At 45.6% G+C, this 23,473-nt stretch overlaps 2 protein-coding genes across 5 annotated transcripts in view; one reads left to right on the top strand and one right to left on the bottom strand.

Moving 5' to 3' along the window:
- Positions 1 to 1,284: 1,284 nt before the first annotated feature.
- On the bottom strand, positions 1,285 to 22,785 carry Gtf3c4 (general transcription factor IIIC subunit 4). 2 transcript variants are annotated; one of them, XM_006983367.4, is made up of 5 exons: positions 22,317 to 22,785; positions 14,550 to 16,370; positions 11,173 to 11,303; positions 7,574 to 7,662; positions 1,285 to 5,731 (listed from the first exon to the last, which is right to left on the bottom strand). In XM_006983367.4, the coding sequence occupies exons 1-5, from the start codon at positions 22,659 to 22,661 to the stop codon at positions 5,667 to 5,669; spliced, it is 2,451 nt and encodes an 816-aa protein (XP_006983429.1). In that variant the 5' UTR covers positions 22,662 to 22,785; the 3' UTR covers positions 1,285 to 5,666. The 2 variants fall into 2 exon arrangements, with proteins under 2 accessions (XP_006983429.1, XP_076425223.1); XM_076569108.1 differs by lacking the exon at positions 7,574 to 7,662 and having other exon boundaries at positions 5,580 to 5,731; positions 22,317 to 22,760.
- A 66-nt stretch (positions 22,786 to 22,851) lies between these two features.
- The window catches only part of Ddx31 (DEAD-box helicase 31), a 68,529-nt gene continuing 67,907 nt past the window's right edge, over positions 22,852 to 23,473 (top strand). For 2 of the 3 annotated variants that reach the window (XM_042275028.2, XM_042275029.2), the window contains exon 1: positions 22,875 to 23,320. In XM_042275028.2, the coding sequence (XP_042130962.2) occupies positions 23,243 to 23,320 (78 nt within the window). In that variant the 5' untranslated portion in view covers positions 22,875 to 23,242. Of the gene's footprint in view, positions 23,321 to 23,473 lie in introns of all 3 variants that reach the window. The other variant, XM_006983368.4, reaches the window with a different exon arrangement.

The raw sequence follows: 23,473 nt of genomic DNA, 5'->3' as shown, positions 1-23,473 counted from the left end.
TAACAGAGTCGAGGGAACTTCTGCCAGCGAACGGGCAAATAAGAGTTACTTTATCCCCAAGCTTTCTGCTAAAGCTCTAAACCCTTCTCCTTCCCCACTTCTGCGTCTACCATGTGCAACCTTTTCTGTCTGACTTCCACCGGCCGTGGGCAGGCTCAAATGGGCGGGCTTGGGCGGTTTCTACGACTCGCCCTAACTCACCTTAACTCCACCCACTCATTCTCACGTGCATAGACAGGGCCCTGATCTTTGCCTTGTCCCTAATTCCAAAAAATAAATTCTCATGTACCACAAGCTTTTCTCTTCCCAGTTCCCTGTTCTAACTCACTGTTCAGCTAATGGTACAGGACTACCACAGAACCGGAGTCCAGAGATCATCAACATCTTGCCAAACAGAAAGGTCCCAGCCACAGCCAAGAAGGATATATGTCTCCAGAGCAAACGGATGACAGACAGCATCCCACAATGCCTGTCTACCTCGGAAGACTCCCCCAAGAGCCAACCAACATACAATTGTCAGCTGGAAGCAGTTTTTGAGAGGAACAACACCCCTATTCCCATCTACCTGCCTTTTTTTTTTTTTTTTTTTTTTTTTTTTTGGTTTTTCAAGACAGGGTTTCTCTGTGTAGCTTTGCACCTTTCCTGGGACTCACTTGGTAGCCCAGGCTGGCCTCGAACTCACAGAGATCCGCCTGGCTCTGCCTCCTGAGTGCTGGGATTAAAGGCGTGCGCCACCACCGCCCGGTCAGGCCTGCTTTTTTAAGATAAGTGAAAGTCTGGGATGTAAGGATTCTGTCCTTAATTACGTCATCATCCTGCGACGGCGTCCCAGCCTAAAAAGCGGGTAGGCCCTTTGTGCGCCCCTCTCTTTCCTTTCCGCTCCTTCCTTCTGTCTGGACCTCCTTCTTCTCTTTCCGCTCCCCCCCCCCCCCCCCCGCCCCAATAAAGCTCTAAAAGGTAACCATGGCTGTGATTCTTCTGATCAGTACTCTCCTCTGCTGGCATGGCCGCTGCATGCCGATTTAACCAACACTGACCATGACAGTGAAGGAGCGGGAGCCCCACTCATCAGCTCTCCAGCTCCAGGAACTGAGACAGGCCCGGGCCTGGAGGAGCATATAGGCTAATAGCCCTGGCTATACACACTGGGGGAACAAGTGGCTGGCTTGTCTGGGTTGGCAGTTATTCTAGGTAACATGTTCTTATTCTTAGTTTTTAGCTAAAACCCTGAAAGTTAAAATTGACTAGATAGTAAGAGTTAAAAAAAAAAAAATCCCCTTTGCATACCGTAAAATTTTCTCTTTATTTAAAAACAGTCAGGTGTAAACATACAATTCAAAGCCAAGCACAAACTTTAGTACAAGCATTGGGTACAACCACTAAGCACAGCAGACATGTGTTTAAACAAGTGTGATGCTCACATCCATGTCCTATCAAATACAAATGTGAAACAAAGCCTTGGAAAAACACAATTCATGGTGTTTGATTTTACATTAGTACCATACAGAGACAGTGAGAACATGAGCATCCACCCTACCACATTAGCCAAATGTAGACCTGGGCTGAAAATGTCCCAACACTGTCACCACCACCTCTTCCGCTGCACAATCTGACCAGTTTTGATTTTCTGAGACAGGTTCTCTCCACACAGCTCAGGCTGGCCTTCTACTTCATCCTCCTGCCTCAGCTTCCTGAGTGCTCAGAACATAGGTGTGTGCCACCATGCCTCACTCCATCTATTTTAGAGTATTTTCCTTTATGAAAACAGAACTTCATGACAGGGATGTAAACAGTAAACACTCCTCTCCTCCCCCCAGTGCTGAGGATGGAACTTGAGGCCTTGAGAAGGCTAGGCAAGTGCTCTACCCACCCAGCTACAACCTCAGCCTTGAGATAAGAAACTTTTAAAAACAAACAGAAGGTTCAGAACTCTGAGGTGTGATCTGCTCAACCCAGGACCACATTTTTCACTTGAGAGCCTACAGAGTAATTCTGATGCGTACCACCTCTTTTTCTACTCAGTTCAATCACAATGAAGGAATACTTAAGCCCTGTTGGTGAACCACACCATCTGGTTCTAAATAAATTCATGACTAGAACCCTGACTGCATCAGGGTCTCTCCCCTCGATATAAACATGGCCTTGAGATAAAAAAGAAAAATCCATGAACACTGCCTTCTGCCTGCTACTTGGGCAGAGCTACTGTGTCTGTAGGTAGCTAGAAGCAAGGCTACCTTGAGTGTAGCTTAGTTCCATTTAAGGACATTTCACCTACTGTGCACTTAGGCTGAGCAGCAGACACAAAGCAGATTTAACTTCAAGAACTCAGCTTCCAGAAAGAGCAGTTGAGGGTCTAATAACATGAGAGTCTGAGGCACAGTCTGAAGTGTGTGAGGGCACCGATGCTTCACAGGAACTAAAGCCAGACAACCCACTTCATTAGACCCTGCAGGGACGTCCTTCCAGCCAGTACCTCAAGGGGGAAGGTATGGTTGCTGAGGCCACACTCTACCAGCCATGCCATGAGGGGCTGCCAAAGCCTGGCTGTGACACCTCCGGTCCAGCCTGTGCTATGGTGAAAGAGCCTCGAGTATCTGACTGTTGGGGGTCCATGCTGACTTGGAATGCACCCCACTCAGCTCAGCATGAACAGCAACCCCAGTGGCAAGGAGCCCGAAGTCAGCCCTTTGACCACGAGGTGCCCATTTTTTCTTCTCGGAAGACCTACAACATGGCTTAGCCTTTAGACATTTTATCACTATACATTTTTCTGGCCCTGAAATGTATCCTAATGCTGAGAGCTGCCTCTTGGGGAAAGGAAAGCAAGAAGCTTTCCATAACCCAATCTGGTCTATTTCCGGGACTGCCGCCACTCAGCAAGCCCAGGCCATGTAGCTGCTGCCAGGGTGGAGGGCTCCCAGACCAAGGCCGTGCTCGACCATCTGCACCTTGTCTGATACTAATAGAGCCACGCAGATCTTTGAATTCAAGGCCAGCCTGCACTACAAAGGGAGTTCCAGGCCAGCCAGAGCTATACATATAGAGACCCTGTCTCAAAAAACAGAACAAAACAAAACAAACAAGCAGAAAATAAAACTTTCCCAATCCAATTAACTTGCTATGCTATTGCTAGGTCTAGCTTACTACTTCTACACAGATGTTCTTAAAAACTTGCTAGAGCCTAGAGGGACAAGCAGGAAACTGTTACATCTGACCACAGACTTCACTGGTGCTCATGACAGCTTCTGGTAGATCTAGTAGTAGGTAAAGACAGCTTCAAGTCTGGGGATGAACATACCAGGACGTCAGCATGAACACCAACCAGAACAAACTGCCCATTTCCTACCTGAAATATCAGAAACAAATAACCCCAGGCAGAGAAGACCTGATACACAGCAGTGTTCCAGCTTGTGGGGTCTTTGTAGTCTGCTCCAGCCTTCTAACTGCAGGGCAACAATCTGATGGCTACTCTTCCTCCCAGGCTAAAACAGCTCCCTCCCACAGCTGCAACCGGAAGCTACCTTAATCCTTCCACCACGCAGCACAGGCAAATTCAAGCTAGAAGAGGTAACTACAAGACTGGTGTCACTCCCATTTCTCCAAGGTCCCTCCAGGGTCCTATATACCGACCCTTAGAGAAGAATTCAGAGGTGTCCTATGCAGGAGGCTGCCATCAATCCCAAATTCTCTAGCTCACCCAGCTCTGAAGATGATCAACGATGTGTGGTGGGACTCTGGGGGGCGGGAGGAGGGGAGGCGTTGGAGGGGAGGAAGGCATTCCTACTAGCTGTGGAGACAACTGGCTGTGGCTGGATTTCAGAGCCTCTTCCTGAGAACCTGAGTTCCAGTTGCCATGCTTCTTCCTCTACACAAGCACAGACTCTAGAAATTCTTTCATTACTCCTAATTGTTAAAATTTTTCAAAACGGAGCAACTGCCTTAAACAATCAGTTATGTTTTAAATGGTTCCTAGCACAAATTCCCTGTGAGAACACCTAGTGAGCTTGATTCCAAAGAGCAAGAGAAAGGAATCTCAGCCTGCGTGGTTGACGGCCTGGGGACAACTCTCAATACCATCTCCACTCCTGCCATGTTTCCGGAAAGAGTAACAGTTGCAGGCTCTGTTGCAGCCATGTATAGCCTGAAATGGGTCAGTCGGGGCTCTTTCTTTGCTGCCCCCCAGGTCTGGATAGACGCTGTTGTTACCTCAAGTAGGACATTAAATACCCAGCAAACAGTTTATTAAACACATGGCACAGGGCAAGAATCTTAATAGACATTTTAGAGCAGCTTCTGGCAGTGCTTCTTAGGGTCTGTCCCCAGTGTGGAGCTAGTTTTTGAGGCAGGAAGTGTGGTAGGATGGCATGTGGTCTATCTCTCACTATGGTACCCAAGTCAAGACATTATTTCTGAAGTGTGGACAGAATGTCTTTCACTACAGGTATAAAATCAAAGTGGGAAAGCATGTTAAAATAAAAGCATAAAGGATCATGAAGGAGCAAAGCATTTCATGTTCTGTACTTTCCAAAAACATGTACAATTTCAGAAACTGTGCACTACAGTCCAGTTCATTAGCACCAATCCCAGGAAACTTAATTTAAAAAATCAAGACTGTGATTCCAGAATGCTTTCAGGTCTGGTCAACCAATAATGTGTGCCTCCTCTTTAAGCCCACAGAAAATACCTGTATTCCAAATATTAAGGACCTATGGCCAGAGAAGAAAGTCCCAGGTTTGTCCACTTGAGCTGCACATGCTTGCAGCACAGAGCTCAAGGACCTCCAACGCCACGCTGCCATCTCTCCCCAGAAATCCCTAGATCAACCTTCCCCTAGATACTCAGATGTCTGGATAAGTCAATGTTAAAAATACTGAAGCTTCAATTTAATACTAAAAGAAGAAAATACTTTCCCTCTATGTACCAACATCTAGGTCACACAGTTGGGTATGAAGTAGGACTCTGATGAGGGAAGGGGTACTCAATCTCTTTTGACATACTAAGGAGCTGGGTCAGGAAATCTGATGACACAGGAGATAAAAATAAACGACAATTATCAACTTCTAATAGTCACCTGATTATTTGATACATTAAGATTGATTTTATTCTTGGCTTCAAAAATATAGTTTTAAGAAAAAGTCTTCCATGTGCATGGAAAGAAGTCAATGGGCAGATGAGTCTGCTGAGCAAACACTAGCCACACACAGCTTTAGACACTTTACGACATATTGGCACAGGGAGTGTCAAGTACCAACCTACTTGAGTCCTCTGGAGCCACAGGCAGTTCCAGACCAAAGCAAGGCTGAAACCTAACTCACAGTGAGGTCCTCAGATTCTCTACAAGAGCCCCATTACGACTCAAGGAGCAGGTTTCCACTCAAACTGCTTTAGGCAAGACACTTGAAAAGTAAGTGGTCCTCACTGGTGAGGAGCTGGGGGTGGCTAATGTTCACCTCAAAATGACTCCAACTCTCTGCAGTTAGATATCCTTCAGTTCCTGAAGATAGTATGTGTGCTGTCGAAATGAGCTCAGAGATGACCTCCCTCCTCCAGTCAGAGGAAAGTCTCTCCACTGTCCTTCGCCAGGATTCCTCCAGCACACCTGCTCCTCAGGCTCCAGGGTACTTTCTATAGCCGAGTTCATGTTCCTCCAGCCTCCTCACTGACCCTCAGAAGACAGGAGAATCACAGAAAGGGCAAGGGCTCTGCAGCAACTTCTTAATCCAGTCGGGATCTGCAAAGGAAAGCCAGCAGGACCAAGGGTCAGCCTCAGAGAAGGTGACAGGAGGCTCAGGGGCCCAAGCAGTCCAGGCATTTAGGCCTCAGTTTCCAACATTTTAATGAGGCTGAGATGAAATGAATTTGAGGTTCCTAAAGCTGGGTCTGTGCTGAGATAAAGGCCAGGCAATGAGGGGTGCTTCAGAAAGCCACCTATGCTGGGTATGGTGGGGCACACCTTTAATCCCAGCACTCAGGAGGCAGAAAGGAGGAGCTCTGTGAGTTCGAGACCAGCATGGTCTACACTGCTAATTCCAGGACAGCCAGGAGTTCATACAGAGAGACCCTGTCTCAAAAAAACAACCAACCAAACCGCTAAACAAACAAAAAAGCCACAGTATTCAAGTTAACCAAGGACTGTATTCATATGTTGTTCTTTTGTTTTTGAGACAGGGTATCACTATATAGTCTAGGTTAGCCTTGAACATTCACACCATCCTCCTGCCCTAGCCTCCTTGGTGCAGGGATTATAGCTATGTGTTATTATGCCCAGTTTATAAACTGTGAATAGTATTCTTTCATAAAGTAACAGTTAGCAACTTTTCAGAAATTCTACCACAGCAGAAAAGTAGACATGTAGTGACAACAGACCACCCTTCCATTGCTGGCCTGTGAAATCTCTGCCCTATTCCAGTTCTGTTTTGATCCATTCTCAGTGCCAAGGGTAGGGGGTCTTGGCTTTAAACTCCCACTGTGCCTAAACATCAAGTCTCAACTGTAGTAACTGCTTAGGAACTCTCCAAATTTTTTTTTTTTTTTTTTTTTTTGGTTTTTCGAGACAGGGTTTCTCTGTGTAGCTTTGCGCCTTTCCTGGAACTCACTTGGTAGCCCAGGCTGGCCTCAAACTCAGAGATCCGCCTGGCTCTGCCTCCCAAGTGCTGGGATTAAAGGCGTGCGCCACCACCGCCCAAGAACTCTCCAAATGTTTTAACCTAGGAGTAAGGTGCAGACTCAGGTGGAGAATTGAGGTCAACTAAAGCAGACACAACCCAAGTTGCCAACATGCAACCTCGAGAGAATTTGCAAAAATAAGTATGGATGGAGTCTGAGGTGGAATACTCTTGTGTTCACCAAAGCATGTTTGATTCTACAAGCGTATCTCACTGGCCTGTTTGGCTGGAGTGTAGTCAGTGAAGCTCACACCAACAATTGGCATTCTTGTGACTATTAGAAGCTCATCTCTTGCTTGTACCTAAGATCTTTCTTTTTTCTTTTCTTTCTAGGTTTTTTAAGACCACGTTTCTCTGTATAGCCCAGCTGTCCTGGAGCTTACTCTGTAGGACAGCCTGGCCTTGAAATCACAGAGATCTACCTGCCTCTGCCTCCTGAGTGCTAGAATTAAAGGCGTGTGCCACCATCACCCAGCTCTAAGATCTTATTTTCTAGCTATCACTCTCAGAAATGTGCAAAAGAGCACACAGACTAACCAGGAAGTGGCCCTAAATGGCTTCTAGAAGAGCAATACCTGTACCAGGTACATCAACAACACTGTTTCTGTATTCAGCACCATCTGCAGAGCTGTCACTCAAATATAGGCCCTGCACACTCCCTTTACTCAGGCCTTCACAATGGACTGAAGGCCTTGTTGCAGAAGTAGATCAACAACAGCCCCCATTCTACCATCAGCTGACATACAGCACACACACAGGCACTGTGTGTTCCTGGGACCATTTGTTAACTGGTTCTGGCTTCACAGTAACTGCAGAGAGCAGAATGGGTTTGATCTGAAGCAAGAGCAGGACATTTATGGGGTGTGGCACTTGACTCCACCCCACCCTAAGGCTAAGCCAGCACCCACCTTCTGGAGCAGGGTGCCGGGCAATGCTGTCATGGAGCAAACACCTTCGGTATATCAAGCTCTGGCAGGACTGGTAGGTTAGAAAGCACCTGAAAGAGGACAGAGTCCAGTCAGAGGAGGCTCCTTGGGCTCATCAGCACTGGAAAGCAGCTGATGCTGAGGGAATTCCCATAGTTATCAGGGCAATGCTTCCCTCTTTGTGGCCACCATGCTCTGAAGTGACACAAAGCCTCTATGCAGAAGAAGTACTGGGAAAGAGTTCAGTCTGGTCCTCTCTAACTGCATTCTTGGTAATACGCAAAGCCACTCATTAGTTTTTAAGATAAGGTATATGGACCATCTTTAAGAGTCCTTAGGTCAGTTGTTCTCAATCTGTGGGTTGTGACCTCAGGGGTGTTGAACAGCTCTTTCATAGGGGTCGCCTAAGATCACTGGAAAACACAGATATTTATATCACGATTCATAACAGTAGAATATTAAAGTTATGAAGTTGCAATGAAAATAATTTTATGGTTGGGGGTCACCACAACATGAGGAACTGCATTAAAGGATTGCAGCATTAGGAAGGTTGAGAACCACAGCCTTAGGTACTGGGGCTGGAAAGATGGCTCGAAAGTTAAGAGTACTAGTACTGGCTATGTAAGCATGAGGACCTGGGTTCAGATTCCAGCACCAACGTAACAAGTCAGTTGTGTTCTCACTTGCATCCGTAGCCAGGAGAGACAGGAGAATCAATGGGGCTTGCTGGCGGCCAGCCTGTCAGAAAAATGTGAGATCCAGTTCCAAAAGAAACTTTGTGTCAAAGGAATAAAGTGGAGTGTGATAGAGGACACTGGATGCTCTCCTCTGGATTCCACATACAAAAGTGAGCACATACATCACACACACACACCACACATAACATGCATGTACCTCTCTAAGTATTGAAGATGAAACTAACCGTGTAAAAAGAAAGGACACTAACAGACTAATAAATGCCCAGAGTGTTCAATTCAATTCTGTCCAATGAGCATTCACTGAGCACCTACCAGAGCAGGAAGGGTACAAAATAAAAAAGAGTGTACTGGGCTCTGGAGGAAAAATTCCAAGAGGTAGCAATTTTCAGGTAAGCAACTAAGGAGTAGAAAATAGGAGGTCAGGGGAAGGGACTCCAGAGCTGACCTTGGGACTTAGGTACACAGGAAAAAAAGAGTTCACCAGAGGGAAAGTATACCAATGCATTTTGGAGCTAACCTTACTCAGAAAAATGGAAAAACAACTTCTGTGAAACAACCCAAAATGTGGGAGGCATGAGCAGGCAGCGATTACCCTGTGGGCTCTGAGCCCATTGACTTCTGGCAAGTTCTTACTATCACGACGCCTCAATACCAGCCTATCTACAAGATGGAGATACTCATGGGGCTGCCCTGTATGTGGCTACTGTGAGGATATGGTCACTTAATAGATGTGCATCTGTCCCAATTTGTCTGGCATGCTGATAGTGCTCAACAGATGTTAGTTTGATTATAAGCCTAAAATGTACCCAATATTAGATTTTAACTATTCTTTCCCTTCAAGGAAAAAAACGTCCGAACAGCCAAACTAGGAAACAAATGTGTCAATAAGAGAAGGCATCATAGAGCACCCACATGACCAAAAGCTCCAGCTCCACTTTCATTAAGAACAGAATCCTGGCTGGGTGGTGATGGCACAAGCCTTTGAGCCCAGCACTTGGGAGGCAGAAGCACACGGATCTCTGAGGTTAAGGCCAGCCTAGTTTACAGAGTGAGTTCTAGGACAGCTGGGTTTACACAGAAAGACCCTGTCTTGAAAAGCCAAATAATAAGTAAGTTTAAAAAAAAAAAAAAAAATGAAATCCTGCTTGTGCACAGTGGCACATGCCTGGGAGGTTGAGGCAGGAGGATCATTAAGTTTGAGACCAGCCTCATAACATAGTGAGATCTGTCAACAAAACACACACAACAAAACAAGAAAAAAAAATGAATGAATGGATAAATGGTATGTGTATCATAGTCCTGTTGTCGTTAAATAGCAAACACCGCTTTAGTGTTTGTACTCAGAGAACTGCCTAGTCCAAAGAAAGGGTAACAAAGCAAAGATATAAAAGAGCCTCATGTGGTGATGCAGGTCTTTGATCCTAGCACTCAGGAGGCAGAGCTCAAGGAGTTCAAGGCCAGCTTGGGTAACAGTGAGACCCCATCTATATTTAAAAAAAAAAAAAAAGGAGAAAATGAATGAATGAATGAAATTTAGTTACAAGGAGAAAAATAGCAAAGGAGAGGAAAACAGCACTAAATGGGAGTGAGTGTGTGTGAGAGAGACAGATAGAGAAGCTATAGCAGAGAGACAGACAGACAGACAGACAGACAGACAGACAGACAGAGATGCTATAGCCGAGAGAGAGAGAGAGAGAGAGAGAGAGAGAGAGACAGACAGACAGACAGACAGACAGACAAGCTATAGCCGAGAAGCATTATGCCATCTACTGTGTCCCTGCAGATGTCCTCAAGAAGGAGGGGTGCCATATAGACCTAAGCAAAGTGGCCAGTTCTCCTAGATGGAGAAATCTGGGAGCTGAGCTCTGAGCAAAGGATGAGAGCTTCAAGAGGCAAGAACAGACTGTGAAAAGGCTGCAAGTCACTTAAAGAGTTTTAGCTATTCAATTCAGAAATGTCACCTCCTGAAGAGCTTGTATTGGTTTGTATAGGGTTGTGCCTTGCAAATGCTAGAGGTATACTCTACCAGGGTCCCATATCCCCAGTCCTAGTGGAGAGTACTGGGTCCTGACGTGACAAGAGCTGACAAAGACTGAGTATCATGACCACAACTGCAGAGAACAGACTGAGGGTTTGAGTACGGAAGCAGTAGGCCCAGGTGGAAGACAGCTACCATCGTGTGCATGAACAATGACAGTGCCTAGGCCAGGGCTACAGAGGCAGTGATGAGGGGCTGGATTCTTTGTGAAGTGCCGAGGCAACCCCTGAATAAGGATACCAGACAGGCAGGAAGCTAACCTGCAAGTCTGAACTGAAGCAGACACAGACCAGTAAGAGAATGCTTTAGGAATGAATGGTGGATGACCGGAAGGACAGGCCTAAGGATGGGCACTGAGGAGATGAGACAGGATCCGCAGACAACTGGATATGAGGTCAGAGGCTGGAGGAAAATTGGAAAGTAGATTGTCTTGGGAGAAGATAATAAAGTATCTCATGGAGGAGGGGGTGACAGGAAATGAGAGCCCACCAAGGTCACCTCTTTGGCTAGGCTAAGGGGACAGGAAGAGGAAGGAAGGGTTCTTTCATTACAAAAATTGTTTATTGCTTTTGCTATCTGACAACTTCATACATGTATATAATGTATTCTGATTACTCTCTCCAATGCTCTCTCATCTCCTCTTCCATGCCTGTTACATGCCCCTCTCCTTCTATTATGAAACTTAACTAAAAAAGTACACAAGTACATCTCTAAGACTCTAACCTGACTGCAAGGCAAACAGCAACCCAAGCAAGCACAGACAGTTCTATCCGTCAAGCAGATCAGCCCTGGACAGCGGTTCTGTGCTATACACAGCTGAGACAGGAGCAGCCTTGGGGGCTTACCGGAGCCAGATGTGCCCATTGGAGCAAACAGCCTGCTTGCGATCCGTGAACGGCAAGATCTCCTTACACAGACTGCAGTGCTCGGGGAAGGTCTGCTTATTCATCTTCTTGGAGATATGTCCAATCAGGACCTGGGAAGACACCACGGGTGGCAGAGTGAGGGGTGGGTATGGGTTTCTGGGAGCAAAGGGTACTCACAGCAATACAGGATTGCGTCAGGGACAGGAGAGGTGTACTTCTACAGGCTAAGCTGCTGTCCAAAGAGTTCAAAACCTGCACCTCTAACCAGTGTCAACAGCAAAGTAAAATAAATAGATACAGTGACCCTAACCTCTAGGGTAAACTCTAACTTCAAGGGAGAAACCCCTGAAAATCAAGCTCTCTTGCTTTAAGCAGTTACAGTTTTTACTTACGGTACTGTAAGAAGGAAAATTGTAATTTCCCTAGGCGAAAAATGTGGACTACTGTGAACTTTGCAGAAATATATAACTACATTGTCTTTAAAAAGACAACTTTAAAAAAAGATTTTGTTTTTGTGTGTGCCACTTGTGTACAGGTGCCCACAGAGGATCCCTTGAAGCTGGAGCTACAATGGCTGTGAATCGCCATGTGGGCACCGGAAACAACCCGGGTCTGGGTCCTCTAGAAGAGCAGTGGGTGTTTTTCCAGCCCACAAATGTTTAGTCTTTTATCAGATTTATAAAATAAATAAATAATCAGAATAAAAAAAAATCCCCTTCTGATAGCCCAGAGAGGACTGATCTAGCGGCTTCTGCACCAGAGATAACGCAAGTGACCCAGCATGGGAGGAGGCACTTTCCTTGGCCCTACTGAGTATACCTTTCTTTGTCTTGGTGGTGGTGGCCTTGGAATTGAATGTGGGGCCTTGCATATTCCAGCACTACCACTGAGCTCCATACCCGTCTCTTTCGATTCTTAATTCTATGACAGGGTCTCACAGTAAGCTGTCCAGACAGTCTTGAACTTGCTATACATACTCCTACCTCAGCCTCCAGAGCATTAGGCCTGTGCTTCCAGACATTGTTTAAAATTACATTCTTTAAAGACAAAGGTCTGAAAAACATACATCTATTTCATTATTTTGTTGGAAAACACACATACACACACACACACACACACACACACACACACACACACACACACACACACACACACACACACACACACACACACAGAGCCTTAGAGGCATGGGATATAACAACCCTTAAGCCTCTTCTACTAATAACTTCTGTCCTTCCCAGGTCTGAATGTCTGAATGTATTTATGCTTTACCTCCTCTGGTAGTCTACAAGATTTTGTACTTTGGGTTAATTAAGTCACCCAAATCTCATAAGGCATTTTAATTGCTAATTTGAGCTAGCCATTTCAACTCTTTTGAATTTACAAATTTTTGTTGGATTTTGTGTGTTTGGTTTATTTGTTTGGTTTGGTTGATTTTTTTTTCCCCCTGAGACAGGGTCTCACTATGTAGTTCTGGCTGTCCTAGAAGTTACTCTGCAGACCAGCTGGCCCCAAACTCACAAAGATCCTTTGCCTCTGCCTCCTGAGTACTGAGATGGGGGCACGTGCCACCACACCAGGCTTCATTTACTTCATTTACTTGAATTCAAATTCAAATTACTTTTGGCCTTGTGTTTTGGTCTTCAGAATTCTAATTTACAGTCCTTCACATTAGGACAGACACTCTCACTCCTCTTTCCCAGGTAAGCCTAACATCCCAGCAGTGCGCAGTAGTAAAGATGGCCTCGTGTCCTACAGCAGAGCAGAGCTGGGCCCAAGTTCTTCATGAGGAAGAGCTGCTTCTGTGTGCTCTTTGTGGCCCCAGTCATGGAAGCCAACTGTTTAGTTTGACTTGTGCATTCTCCATGATAATCCTTCTCAAGGAATAAGTAAATTCTGGTTCTTAGGAAATAAAAATAATTCTTAATCTTTTTAATATATAAAGCACAGATACACTTATGAGACAAAAACAAATACACAATAGGTCTGTGGTATTAACTATTAACAAGTCATGGGCAGGAGCTAGGAGAAGAGAAAGTGGAAGTGGGCAGTTGGGAATGAAAAACAGGTTGAGAAAAGTATCATAACACATGCCCAGTAGTCACAGAACATCTAAAACTACAGTCAAATCAACACCATGGGCAGGAAGGTCTTTGTATGAAGCAGATCTAGATTCTTAGATCATAAAAGTCATTCTTAAATCAGAGCTCAGATGCTACAGCAAAGCAGGGTACACTCTTTCCACTATTTTCATACTGGCTTAACCAGAACCACATAACCGTGTTAGACATGCACACAGCATCCAAACAAGAATCCTAAAGGCAAGAATGAATGCTATTACCTCTCATAAATGCTTTTGCTGGCATATCACAGATTATTTATAACAATTCTAACCAGTCCCATGACAGTGAAAAACAGAATAATCTTCCAGATAATTTAGAAGACAGAAAACAGGTTTAAATGTCAACTTTTTAAAGAAGAAAAATCACATGACCAGTACCTCTTACTGTGTTTAACTTGGGGCAGCAGTTTCAGGGGCAGACAAACGCACTGTGAATGAGTTGGCAGCGACAAAGCTATCAGGACTTCTCATTTTCAATGAGACTTTAGGCAGCGAGTGTCAATATCCAGAGGGAAAGGAATAGACTTGTGATTTAACCTTTCCATGTACAGCCTGTTCCTTGGTGGGGAACTCTTTAGGGTTCCACAGCTCTAATGGTGTTCCCCCTGACCAAGCCTTGGAGGCTAGGTAACACCTTCTTTTCTGCAAGAACCTTTAGAACCCACAGGATGATAACCTGCACCAATAACCTTACTGAGAAGCACTCTACCAGATTCCTTATGCTTGTAGCCATTTTGTTCTCTGGGGGAACCTTGAAGTCTGTGGAATACACTGTAGACAAAACTATTACATTATTCCAGTACTAAAATAAACATAACAGCCAATTTAAAAATAAACTGGACTTAACAATTGTTTTCTTTGCAATATCCAACCTCAAGCCTTTCAAATAGAAGACATACATCCACACTGAACCTTTGTAAAAACACAAAGGAAGAGAGCACAGTGGGCATCTCCATTGCTGGGACTGTCCATCGCACACCACTTGCCACTGCAGTCTCCTCAGTCATCCACAGCCTGGAAATGTCATTGGCAAACCCTGCACATCAGTCAGAGGCACATAAATGGAAGAAAGTGTGTATGTCCCCAGTTTCAATCCATATTTCCCATCTATTTCCCTGTACCCCATGCCAATCAGTTACCTCAATAATGTCAATGCAAAAGCAAACCCAAGACTTTTTTACCTAGTGAGAAGAACAGAGGGTTCACAGGGCTAGTAGTTTTGATAGACACCTACCCGTGCTGTTCTATCATCGGATTCATCAGACATCAAAAAGTTACAGAGCCCCCTGGTGGGTATGCTGGTGTTCTCTGTGATCCAGGTGTGCAGGTACACTTCTCCGAGGACCCGCTTCATGTGCTCCCTGGTCAGGTGCATCTCTACAGCCTCAATCTTCCCTTGGATCTCAAGGAGCTTTTCCTCTATGGGTTCACGGCTCCCAGTGTCTCCCACGGCAGTGAGTGAGTCTTCAGGGGGCTCCTCTGTGTCACCCTCTTTGCTCCTCTCCTGCGGGCCAGCCTTGGTCCCCTGCTTGGAAGTGCCTTCTTCTTGCTGTTCATCCTCACCATCACCCATCCCAGGTGAGTCAACCAATAAGATTTTTGAGTCCTCATGGGTAGGTTTCCATAGGGCCTCTGAAGGGGATTTCTGCATTGACTGATACAAAATCCTTAGGAGGAAAAGTTTAAAACGCCAAAAATAGGTGACTCCACTGCTTTCAATTTTTTTTTCCAAAGCTTCATGTAAAAACTGAGGGATGTGTTTATCTTTTAAAATTTTCCATCGGACTAGGTCGATCAAGTCCACCTGCTTAAAGAGATTCTGAACTGAAGACTCCAAGAGCTGAGCAGCTGCCTCTTCAAAGGTCTTGAGAGTAACAAACTGGACCTGGTAGTTCTTGTTAACAGGATGGAGGCCATTGATCATGCCCTCAGTGGTGATGATGGCCAGATAAGCACCACAGGGACTCACTGCAATGCCGTGAGTCCTCACGGAGCCAAATACATCTGAGAGTTTAATCAGCTGGTGTTCAAACTTCAATGCAACATCTGTGAAAATAGGAATCAACTGCCTCACCTTCCCATCACTAGAACAGGTGTACACTGTTCCATTCTGCTTGTCTGCAGTCATGGAGACGATGGGCAGTGAATGAAGGCCTGTGACATGGGAATTATGAACATTCAGACCTGCCTTTGAGATCAGAAGAAGACACCAGAACACATAGGAGCCTCTTGCTGCTACTACTAAGCTACAGCTACATTTCTGGTAAGGATGATAAAGTGGCACACATTTGATACTATGCACAGGCAATTGGTCCATTTCTTTCCACAGCACAACAGGCTGCCTTAAAGTGAAGTAGCCTTTGACGGCTTTGAGATTGACAGGGAGAATTTTTACAGGTCCAAAAGCACTGCCCACAATAAGGCCACTCATTTTCCGACTATTGTGCTCATATTCCCACCAAAACAAAACACTAGGGGAGCTGATTCCTGACTCAATGGTGTTGCATGAAGAGATGGACTCCTTCCCCACAAATGGCAACTGAAATTGCCACACAGCTATATTCCCATTCTCAAAGAGGACAGCCAGGAGCACACTACCCACATCCAGGCACTCATTGTTGTGCTTGACTTGCTGGGTGGTACAAATGCCTGACCATTCCATTCTGACTGGGGTCTGCATGCTGTGTCTCCTCTGAAACTCAGCAAAATCTCCAAGATTCCCCCCAGGACCCTCATTTTTAGAGAGTCTATAACTGGTCTCATAAAGACGTTCTCCGTAAATCTCAGTCAGATCAACCAGCTGAACCCACTGCAGTCTATTGAGGTTCACCTGCACAGTCAGGCGATTGTCCATGGTCAGTGCTGCCAAGAGGCACCTGCCATTTGCATCACAACCCATGGGAGACCAGCTAGTGTACTTGAAGCCCCGCATTGGGGGCAACGCCTTCCCCTCAGGGTTGAACATCCTGTCCAACATGAAAGTCTGGCTGATGGTGGGGTCTTTTGAGGAAGCAAACTTCTCCTTGCACTCAGCAACTTCTGTTTTCGAGCCAACCTGAAAATAAGAGATACAAAAGCTATCAGATAAATATTCACCTGTAGTGATTTCCATTAACATACAAAACAATTTCTATGAATTTTGCTAATTTGGGCATTATATGCATTTAAAAGATCAAACAGCCAGGTGTGGTGATGCAGACTTACTAATACAAGCACACTGGAAGCTGAGGCAAGAAGATCGAATGTTTAGCCAGCCAAAGTTGAGGTAGAACAACTCTACCTCAAAACAAAAATAATGATTAAAAAATCAATTATGGCTGGGCAGTGGTAGTGCATACCTTTAATCCCAGCACTCAGATCTCTGTGAGTTCAAGGCCAGCCTGGTCTGAGTGAGTTCCAGGACAGGCTCCAAAGCTACACAGAGAAACCCTTTCTGGAAAAAACCAAAAAAATCAATTATGTTTAAAGATTAAATGTGCATTTACTCAAGGAAATGGCTCCCCCCCCCCTTTTTTTTAAAGGATTCAATAAATGTGAGTATTCATGGCTTGGTTTCCAGATTCTTCTTAGAATTGGCCTATGGAATAGACAGTTGATCTACAAGAGTGAAGGGATCACTTAGCTGAGTTAGTCACAAAACAACAGCAGTTTTAAAAGTTAGGGAAATTATGTATGTATATCCCTTTTTGCTACATTAGATAGTTGGATTTTTGTAATAGCTTTGTGACACATGCTGAAAATCAACTCAAAGGCCTCATGCATGCTAAGTAAACGCTCTGTCACTGAGTTCCATTTCCAGCCCAACCTCAGCCTTTTTAATCTTGTTCTCTCTCTCCCCACCTTGTTGAGGCAAGGTCTCTCTTGTTTCTGCTGTGCTTGTGTTCTCTAGGTTAGCTGGCTGGTCAGCTTCCCCATGATGCTTCCATCTCACTCTAGGAATGTTGGGATTACAGATATAAGCCATCTCACAACACACTGGATTTTTTCATGTGTGTTCCAGGGATTGTGCTTTTTGCATCACTAAATCTCCTCATTAACCAATTCCAGGGCTTTTAATCTGTAGTTTCCTTAACAAATCACATGCATTTTAACAGCAATTGCCCTGTCTACTCTTGCTACAAGTAAGCTGGTTCCTATCCGACTTCTCTATTCCACCCACTGCTTTTCCTGGCTCCCTTGCCTAACTTGCCTCTTCCCATCTATCCTACCAGGTCTAGTCCTATGAGGCCTTAGATCATTCTAGCTTTGCTTCATCACCCCCTTGGCTAGGTCTGTAACATGTATCAAGTGCTCAGCCAAATAATGACAACTCTGTAAGAAGATTTTAAAGGGACAGTAAAGACAGAGGAAGTTATAAATGACTAAAATGATAGCCAGGAAGGCTAAAGCCAACAAAACAAAACAAAACAAAACAAAAAACAACAACAACAAAGGTTGATCTAAAGATGTTTTTACTATACTGAAAGGAGGAAGAACTTCATCTATTGTTTTCAGAAAAAAATAGATAAAAGGCATGGTGGTTGGTACACATCTGTAATCACAGCATTTGGGACACAGAGTCAGGAGTATCACCCCAGCAAGTTCCAGGCCAGTCAGGAATATGTGGCCAGACTTTATCTCAAAAAGCCAAAGAAAACAAAGGAGAAAAGTAAAAAACAAAAAACAAACAACAACAACAACAACAAAACCTTTCCATTTCAATTTTAGTACCAATCTTTTTAAGAAACTTAATCTTGGAAATGGAAAGAGTAGGACAGGATTAAAAGGGAGTTCAAGTCCTTTTAATATATGGATTTAATAAAAGTGACTTGATGTAAGTAAGTTCCCAAGTACTAAAGTTAAGCTCTAGAATAGGCAAAACTTGGAAAATATTCACTAAGAACCAGTGCCTACCTCCTAGCAAAGTTCAAGACACTGTTTTTAAAGATCTTTCAAGTGTTAAGCATATACAAGCTGTTAAGCCAAATTATAACAACATTCCTCAACATGTCAGCAGTGAACACTCCATGAGCTAGCAATAGAGCTGGGGACATGGTTCAGGCAGTAGAGTTTGCTCAGCAAGCACAAAGAAACTGAATTTAAACCCAGAACTCATGTAAAACGCCAGGTACAATAAGTGTCTGCAAACCTGGTGAAACAGAGGTAGCTGATTCCTAGAGTTCACAAGCCAACTTCTCCTAAAAGCCACTATCCTAAAATACTCCTAGAAAAGATGTCTATGGACAGATAAGCTTTGGAAGTGCTCAGTTTATCCACTGTCCCTCCTAGAAGTAATGGGAGCATATAAAATGCCTTGGCCAGGGAGTCACTGTAGAAACACATTTAACCAGAGTTAGGCAAACTTCTTTTTAAAACTATCACAAAACCAGTTACCAAATTTAAACAAGCACTCAGATGTTCAAGGACCTACCCACTTGAAAGTTGAGTTTCCACAGGCTGCCAGAGCCCACCATTCAATCATATACTCCTGAGTTTCAAGCTGACCACTACCCATCTAAAAGCTGACACAGGAAGCCCCATCTGAAACTTCAAGTAGCAAGGAGCTACTTGAAGGCAGAGGATGTGTGATTTCCAAACACAGACAACAGTCATTTTATGTAGTAGGCACAGATAATACTTCTGTAAGCAAATTATATACAAGACAAGGTCATAAATAGCAAATTGGGATTTGGAACTGTATCAGTAGTCTAATGGGGGGAAAAACCTGAGACTTATTCATTTTTAAGGTTTATTTTTTATGTGTATGAGTGTTTGCCGGCATGTATGTATTTATCCTATATGTGCATGTCTGGTGCCCACAGACCAGAAGAGGGTGTAAAATCCTCTAGAACTGGAATTACAGTTGTAAGCTGTCCATTTGTGGGCTGGGAAATGAACCCAGGTCCTTAGCAGAAGCAGCAAAATGCTTTGAACTGTTGAGCCATCTCACCAGTCCTGCGACTTATTCTTAAGTAACTATTTTCTTGCTTTTAATTATTTTTATCATTGACTTCCTATTATATAATTTCAATATCCAAGACACTTACAAATAGCTGATAATCAATGTTTGAGCTGTGACCTAACAAAGTTATAGAGCAATAGCTTCAAAAAAGGTTTAGTGTTTAGTGCTTTAGGTGTGCTACATACTAAAAATCATCCCTAGGTTACAAATTATCTGTTATTTGAGTTGAAGCACTAGCTAGCTGGACAACACTGAATAGAGTTAAATCCCTAGGGACCATCACTATGTAAAGCACAGAACTGACAGACTTCTTTATATTCATATTGCAACAATGAAGGTCTCTTCGTGTAAACTCTATCAATTAGAGGGCTATGTAAAGATTTTCTGCTACTATTTAAACAGTGTGGCAAATGTCAAATGTAACAATATGTCAATTTATCAAAATGTTAGTATCACCTTCAAACCCACACTTAACCACATTAACACAGACTTTTCCTTCATGCCTGTATAGTTACATTATATTCTTATCATGGGCACTAACATATAATCAAATGCTAGACATTAAATGATAATGCTCTGTTATGTTTTATGTATGTATTAAACTTTTTTTGTTTTGTTTTGTTTTTCAAGACAGGGTTTCTCTGTGCAGCTTTGTGCCTTTCCTGGAACTCACTCTGTAGTCCAGGCTGGCCTCGAACTCAGAGATCCGCTTGCCTCTGCTTCCCGAGTGCTGGGATTAAAGGTGTGCGCCACCACCGCCCGGCATATGTATTAAACTTAATTCTCCATAAAGGCTAAACAAAGTTTTACTGTTTCTGTTTTATAGATAGGTCTATCTGTTGTTCGAATCTTAGATGGTCTTATAACTGTTTTAGTTCCTGTTTTCTCACACCTTATATACCTTTCTCCAACCTACTGTCACTTCCTGGGATTAAAAGTGTGTGTGTGTGTGTGTGTGTGTGTGTGTGTGTGTGTGTTTCTCAGTATTGGGATTAAAGGTGTGCCTAGCTACCAGTGCGGCCTTGAACTCAGAGAACCGTCTCCTGAGTGACAGGATTAAGGGTGTGTGCCATCACTGTCTAGCTTCTATGTCTAATCTAGTGGCTGGTTCTGTCCTCTGATCCTCAGGTAAGTTTATTAGGGCACACAATATATCACCACATTTATCTTGTGCCAAAGCTCAGTCTCTCTCATTTTGTTTTTCGAAACAGGGTTTCTCTGTGTTAACAGTCCTGGCTGTCCTGGAACTCACTTTGTAGACCAGGCTGGCCCTGAACTCACAGAGATCAACCTGCCTCTGCCTCCTGAGTGCTGAGATTAAAGGCATGCACCATCACTGCCTGGCTAATGGCCAGTCTCCTAACCCCCTCTTTTTTCCTCAGCCCAGCAATCATTTGCTTACCTCTATCTCAGGAGTCTCACACTCTTAAACTATACCAGATCATTCTATCCTCTTAAAATTGAAACAGCACACAAGAAACTTCCTGGACTAATCTTCCTAGTTCCTAAACTGGTGTCATTTTCTCTGACTCTACAAGAAATACTTCAGCTCCAGGTGATCCATCAATACTCAAGCAACAGTTACACTCATGGCTTAAAGATCTATGTGAATGTGCTAGATGCCTTACTTGCCACCTGGATGGACTTTCTGAGCTTCTTTAAGAAGATCTTACATGGCTCAGTCAGTCAATTTGACTACCTAATTCAATCTGTAAGCCTGTAATCCCAGGCAGGATTATCAAGCTCAAAATGCTATTTAAAAAAAAACAAGAAAGAAATATTATCCAATTCAACATTGTGTTTGAAATTTGAATTAAGTGTGCTAAAAAGAGCTCATGAGGGCTACTCAAACTACTTATGACTAGTGGCCCGGATTTGGAATGGCTGTCTAGAAGAGTGTGGAAAACTTGTGCTTTCAAATAAACATACTGCTACGTGGGTATACAGCTTTACAGCACTCCTTGCTTTTACACTACATTGTCTGTTCATGATCTGCCAAAGAATGTAAGTTCCTTCAGAACTGCTCCCTACCCCAATTTATCCCAGAAACTATGTAGGCAGGCACTCACTCACTCTGACAGATTACGTACTGCACACACACACACACACACACACACGCGCACACACACACACACACACACACACACACACACACACAGCTATACAGGAAATAAAACCCTAAAGTTCAGGGACAAACTTGGGTTTTGGATTTTTTTGTTTTTGTTTTCAGTTTTTTGTTTTTTCAAAACAGGGTTTCTCTGTGTAGCTTTGTGCCTTTCCTGGAACTCACTTGGTAGCTAGCCCAGGCTGGCCTCGAACTCACAGAGATCCGCCTGGCTCTGCCTCCCGAGTGCTGGGATTAAAGGCGTGTGCCACCACCGCCCGGCCAAACTTGGGTTATATGAAGTTGAAAGCACTAAATTTAGACTTGGAAGTCTAAGTAAGCAATGGGTGTTCCCCCGAAGTTTTATTTTTCGTTCCACTTCCAAAGATTTAGAGTATAAACCACTATTTACCTGTCTACCCAAAGAGACACAAGGACCATTCACAATGAAAATCGCTAAACAGGTAAGACAACGAAATAGAACAGTTTTTCTTCTCAGAGCAGAAGTGGCGCGAGAGAAGGGCGCACTCAATACAGTATAAAAAAACAAAGCCAGTCCAGGGCGCCTCGGGGAGTTGGTCCCAGACAATAGGAGCAACGGTAGAGGCAGGTTTGGGGCTGGGTCAAGCGGGGGGGTGGAGTCTCAGAATCTCAGAAGACACCAGGACAATCGCAACCAGCGCTGGCTGTCCACCTGGAAAGGTGGAATGGATGGCGGAACCTGGCAGGGGGGCCGGGAGGCACCACCGTGTATTGGTAGGGGGTGCCTGGGAAGAGCGCAACAGCTTGCAAGGCTTTTTGGAAGCTATAGCGATGTTGGTCTCTTGATTCCTAAGAGTTGGATGCGCAGGGAATCGTAGAGCCAGGTGCAGACCAGGCTTCCCTAGGGATCGGTGAAGCGTCCGCGGGAGAACCGCAGGCGGTGGACCCGAGGTTGAGCCATGGAGGTGACTTACTTTGAGGAGGCAGCTGTTGAGGGGTGCGGGCACCGAGGTGCGGTGGATCACCAGGTCCTGGCCTGGGTTGTGCACATCGCAGATAAGCTCCAGCACGGCGATGCTGCGGGCCGTGGACACTGACACCCGGTGGTCCTCAGACCAGGCTAGTGGCTCCAAGCCGCTCACCGCGTACTGCAGCTTCACGGCCGGCTCCCGCCGAGTCACCATGAGGCGGAACGCGGCGCTGGGCCCGGGGGCCGCTTCGGTCGCCGGCTCCTTCCCGCCCCCTTCGCCCTCCTCCTCTGGGGACAGCGAGGGCTCTTCAGCCGTGGGCCCCACCCGGGCCTGGTCCGCCTCGCTCATCTTCCTCGGGGCGCAGAGGTCGGGTTCCCCGGTGCACAGAGCCCTCGCCACCGTCCCCCGGCCGCCCCCTGCACCAACGGCGCCGCCCCCAGCACCCTCCGCGGCCGTTCGTTAGCTTCAGGCCCTGAGCGCCACCGAGCCAGAAAGGACCCCGCCGTTGCTAAGCAACGCCACCCTGCTAGGCGGCCACGGAACTGCCTGTATGGAAAGCGCGCTCCGGGCAGGCTGACCCGCGGCGCGCCTGCGGCTGAGAGGAGAAAGTGGGAACTCCGGGGAAGTCCTTTTGCTAGACACTGGGTGCTAGGCCCGACGGAAGAATGAGTCTCGTGTAGGTGACTGAGATGCTGAGAAGACCAGCGTGGCGGCTGAGGAAGACCCCGCCAGGTGGGCGGCGCGCGGCCTCTTCCGGTTTCTGAGGCGTTCGGGCCTCTTGGCTCCGGTCGGTGCGCGCGCTGCCGCGGCTCCCGGACCCGGAAGGGGCGGCGGCGGCGGCGGCGGCGGCCCAGGAATAGCTGCAAACTACTTCACCGTCCACGTGCTCCTCGGGCTTCTGGCTTGGTCCGCAGCTCCGCGCCCGGGCCATGGCTACCGCCTGCAGCTCGCTCCCAGACCCGCCTCCCAGGACGTACTTCGGACGCCGCCAGGCTCAGACGAGGCGGGTGAGTTCAACCTCAGCCCGGGAGCCGCGGCGCTGATGATCGGGTTGAGTTCTTCAGGTTGTCTGGAGGGACTGGCGAGAGGCGCTCGGAAACACGTGCGTCAGCCGGGAACCCTGCCTTGGGGACGAGAGCCGGGCGGGCTCCTGGAGCTAG

This window comes from Peromyscus maniculatus, chromosome 4, assembly GCF_049852395.1.
Source record: "Peromyscus maniculatus bairdii isolate BWxNUB_F1_BW_parent chromosome 4, HU_Pman_BW_mat_3.1, whole genome shotgun sequence".
NCBI classification, from domain to species: Eukaryota; Metazoa; Chordata; class Mammalia; order Rodentia; family Cricetidae; genus Peromyscus; species Peromyscus maniculatus.
Note: the sequence above shows the minus strand (reverse complement) of the source record. Positions and strands in the feature narration are given on the sequence as shown.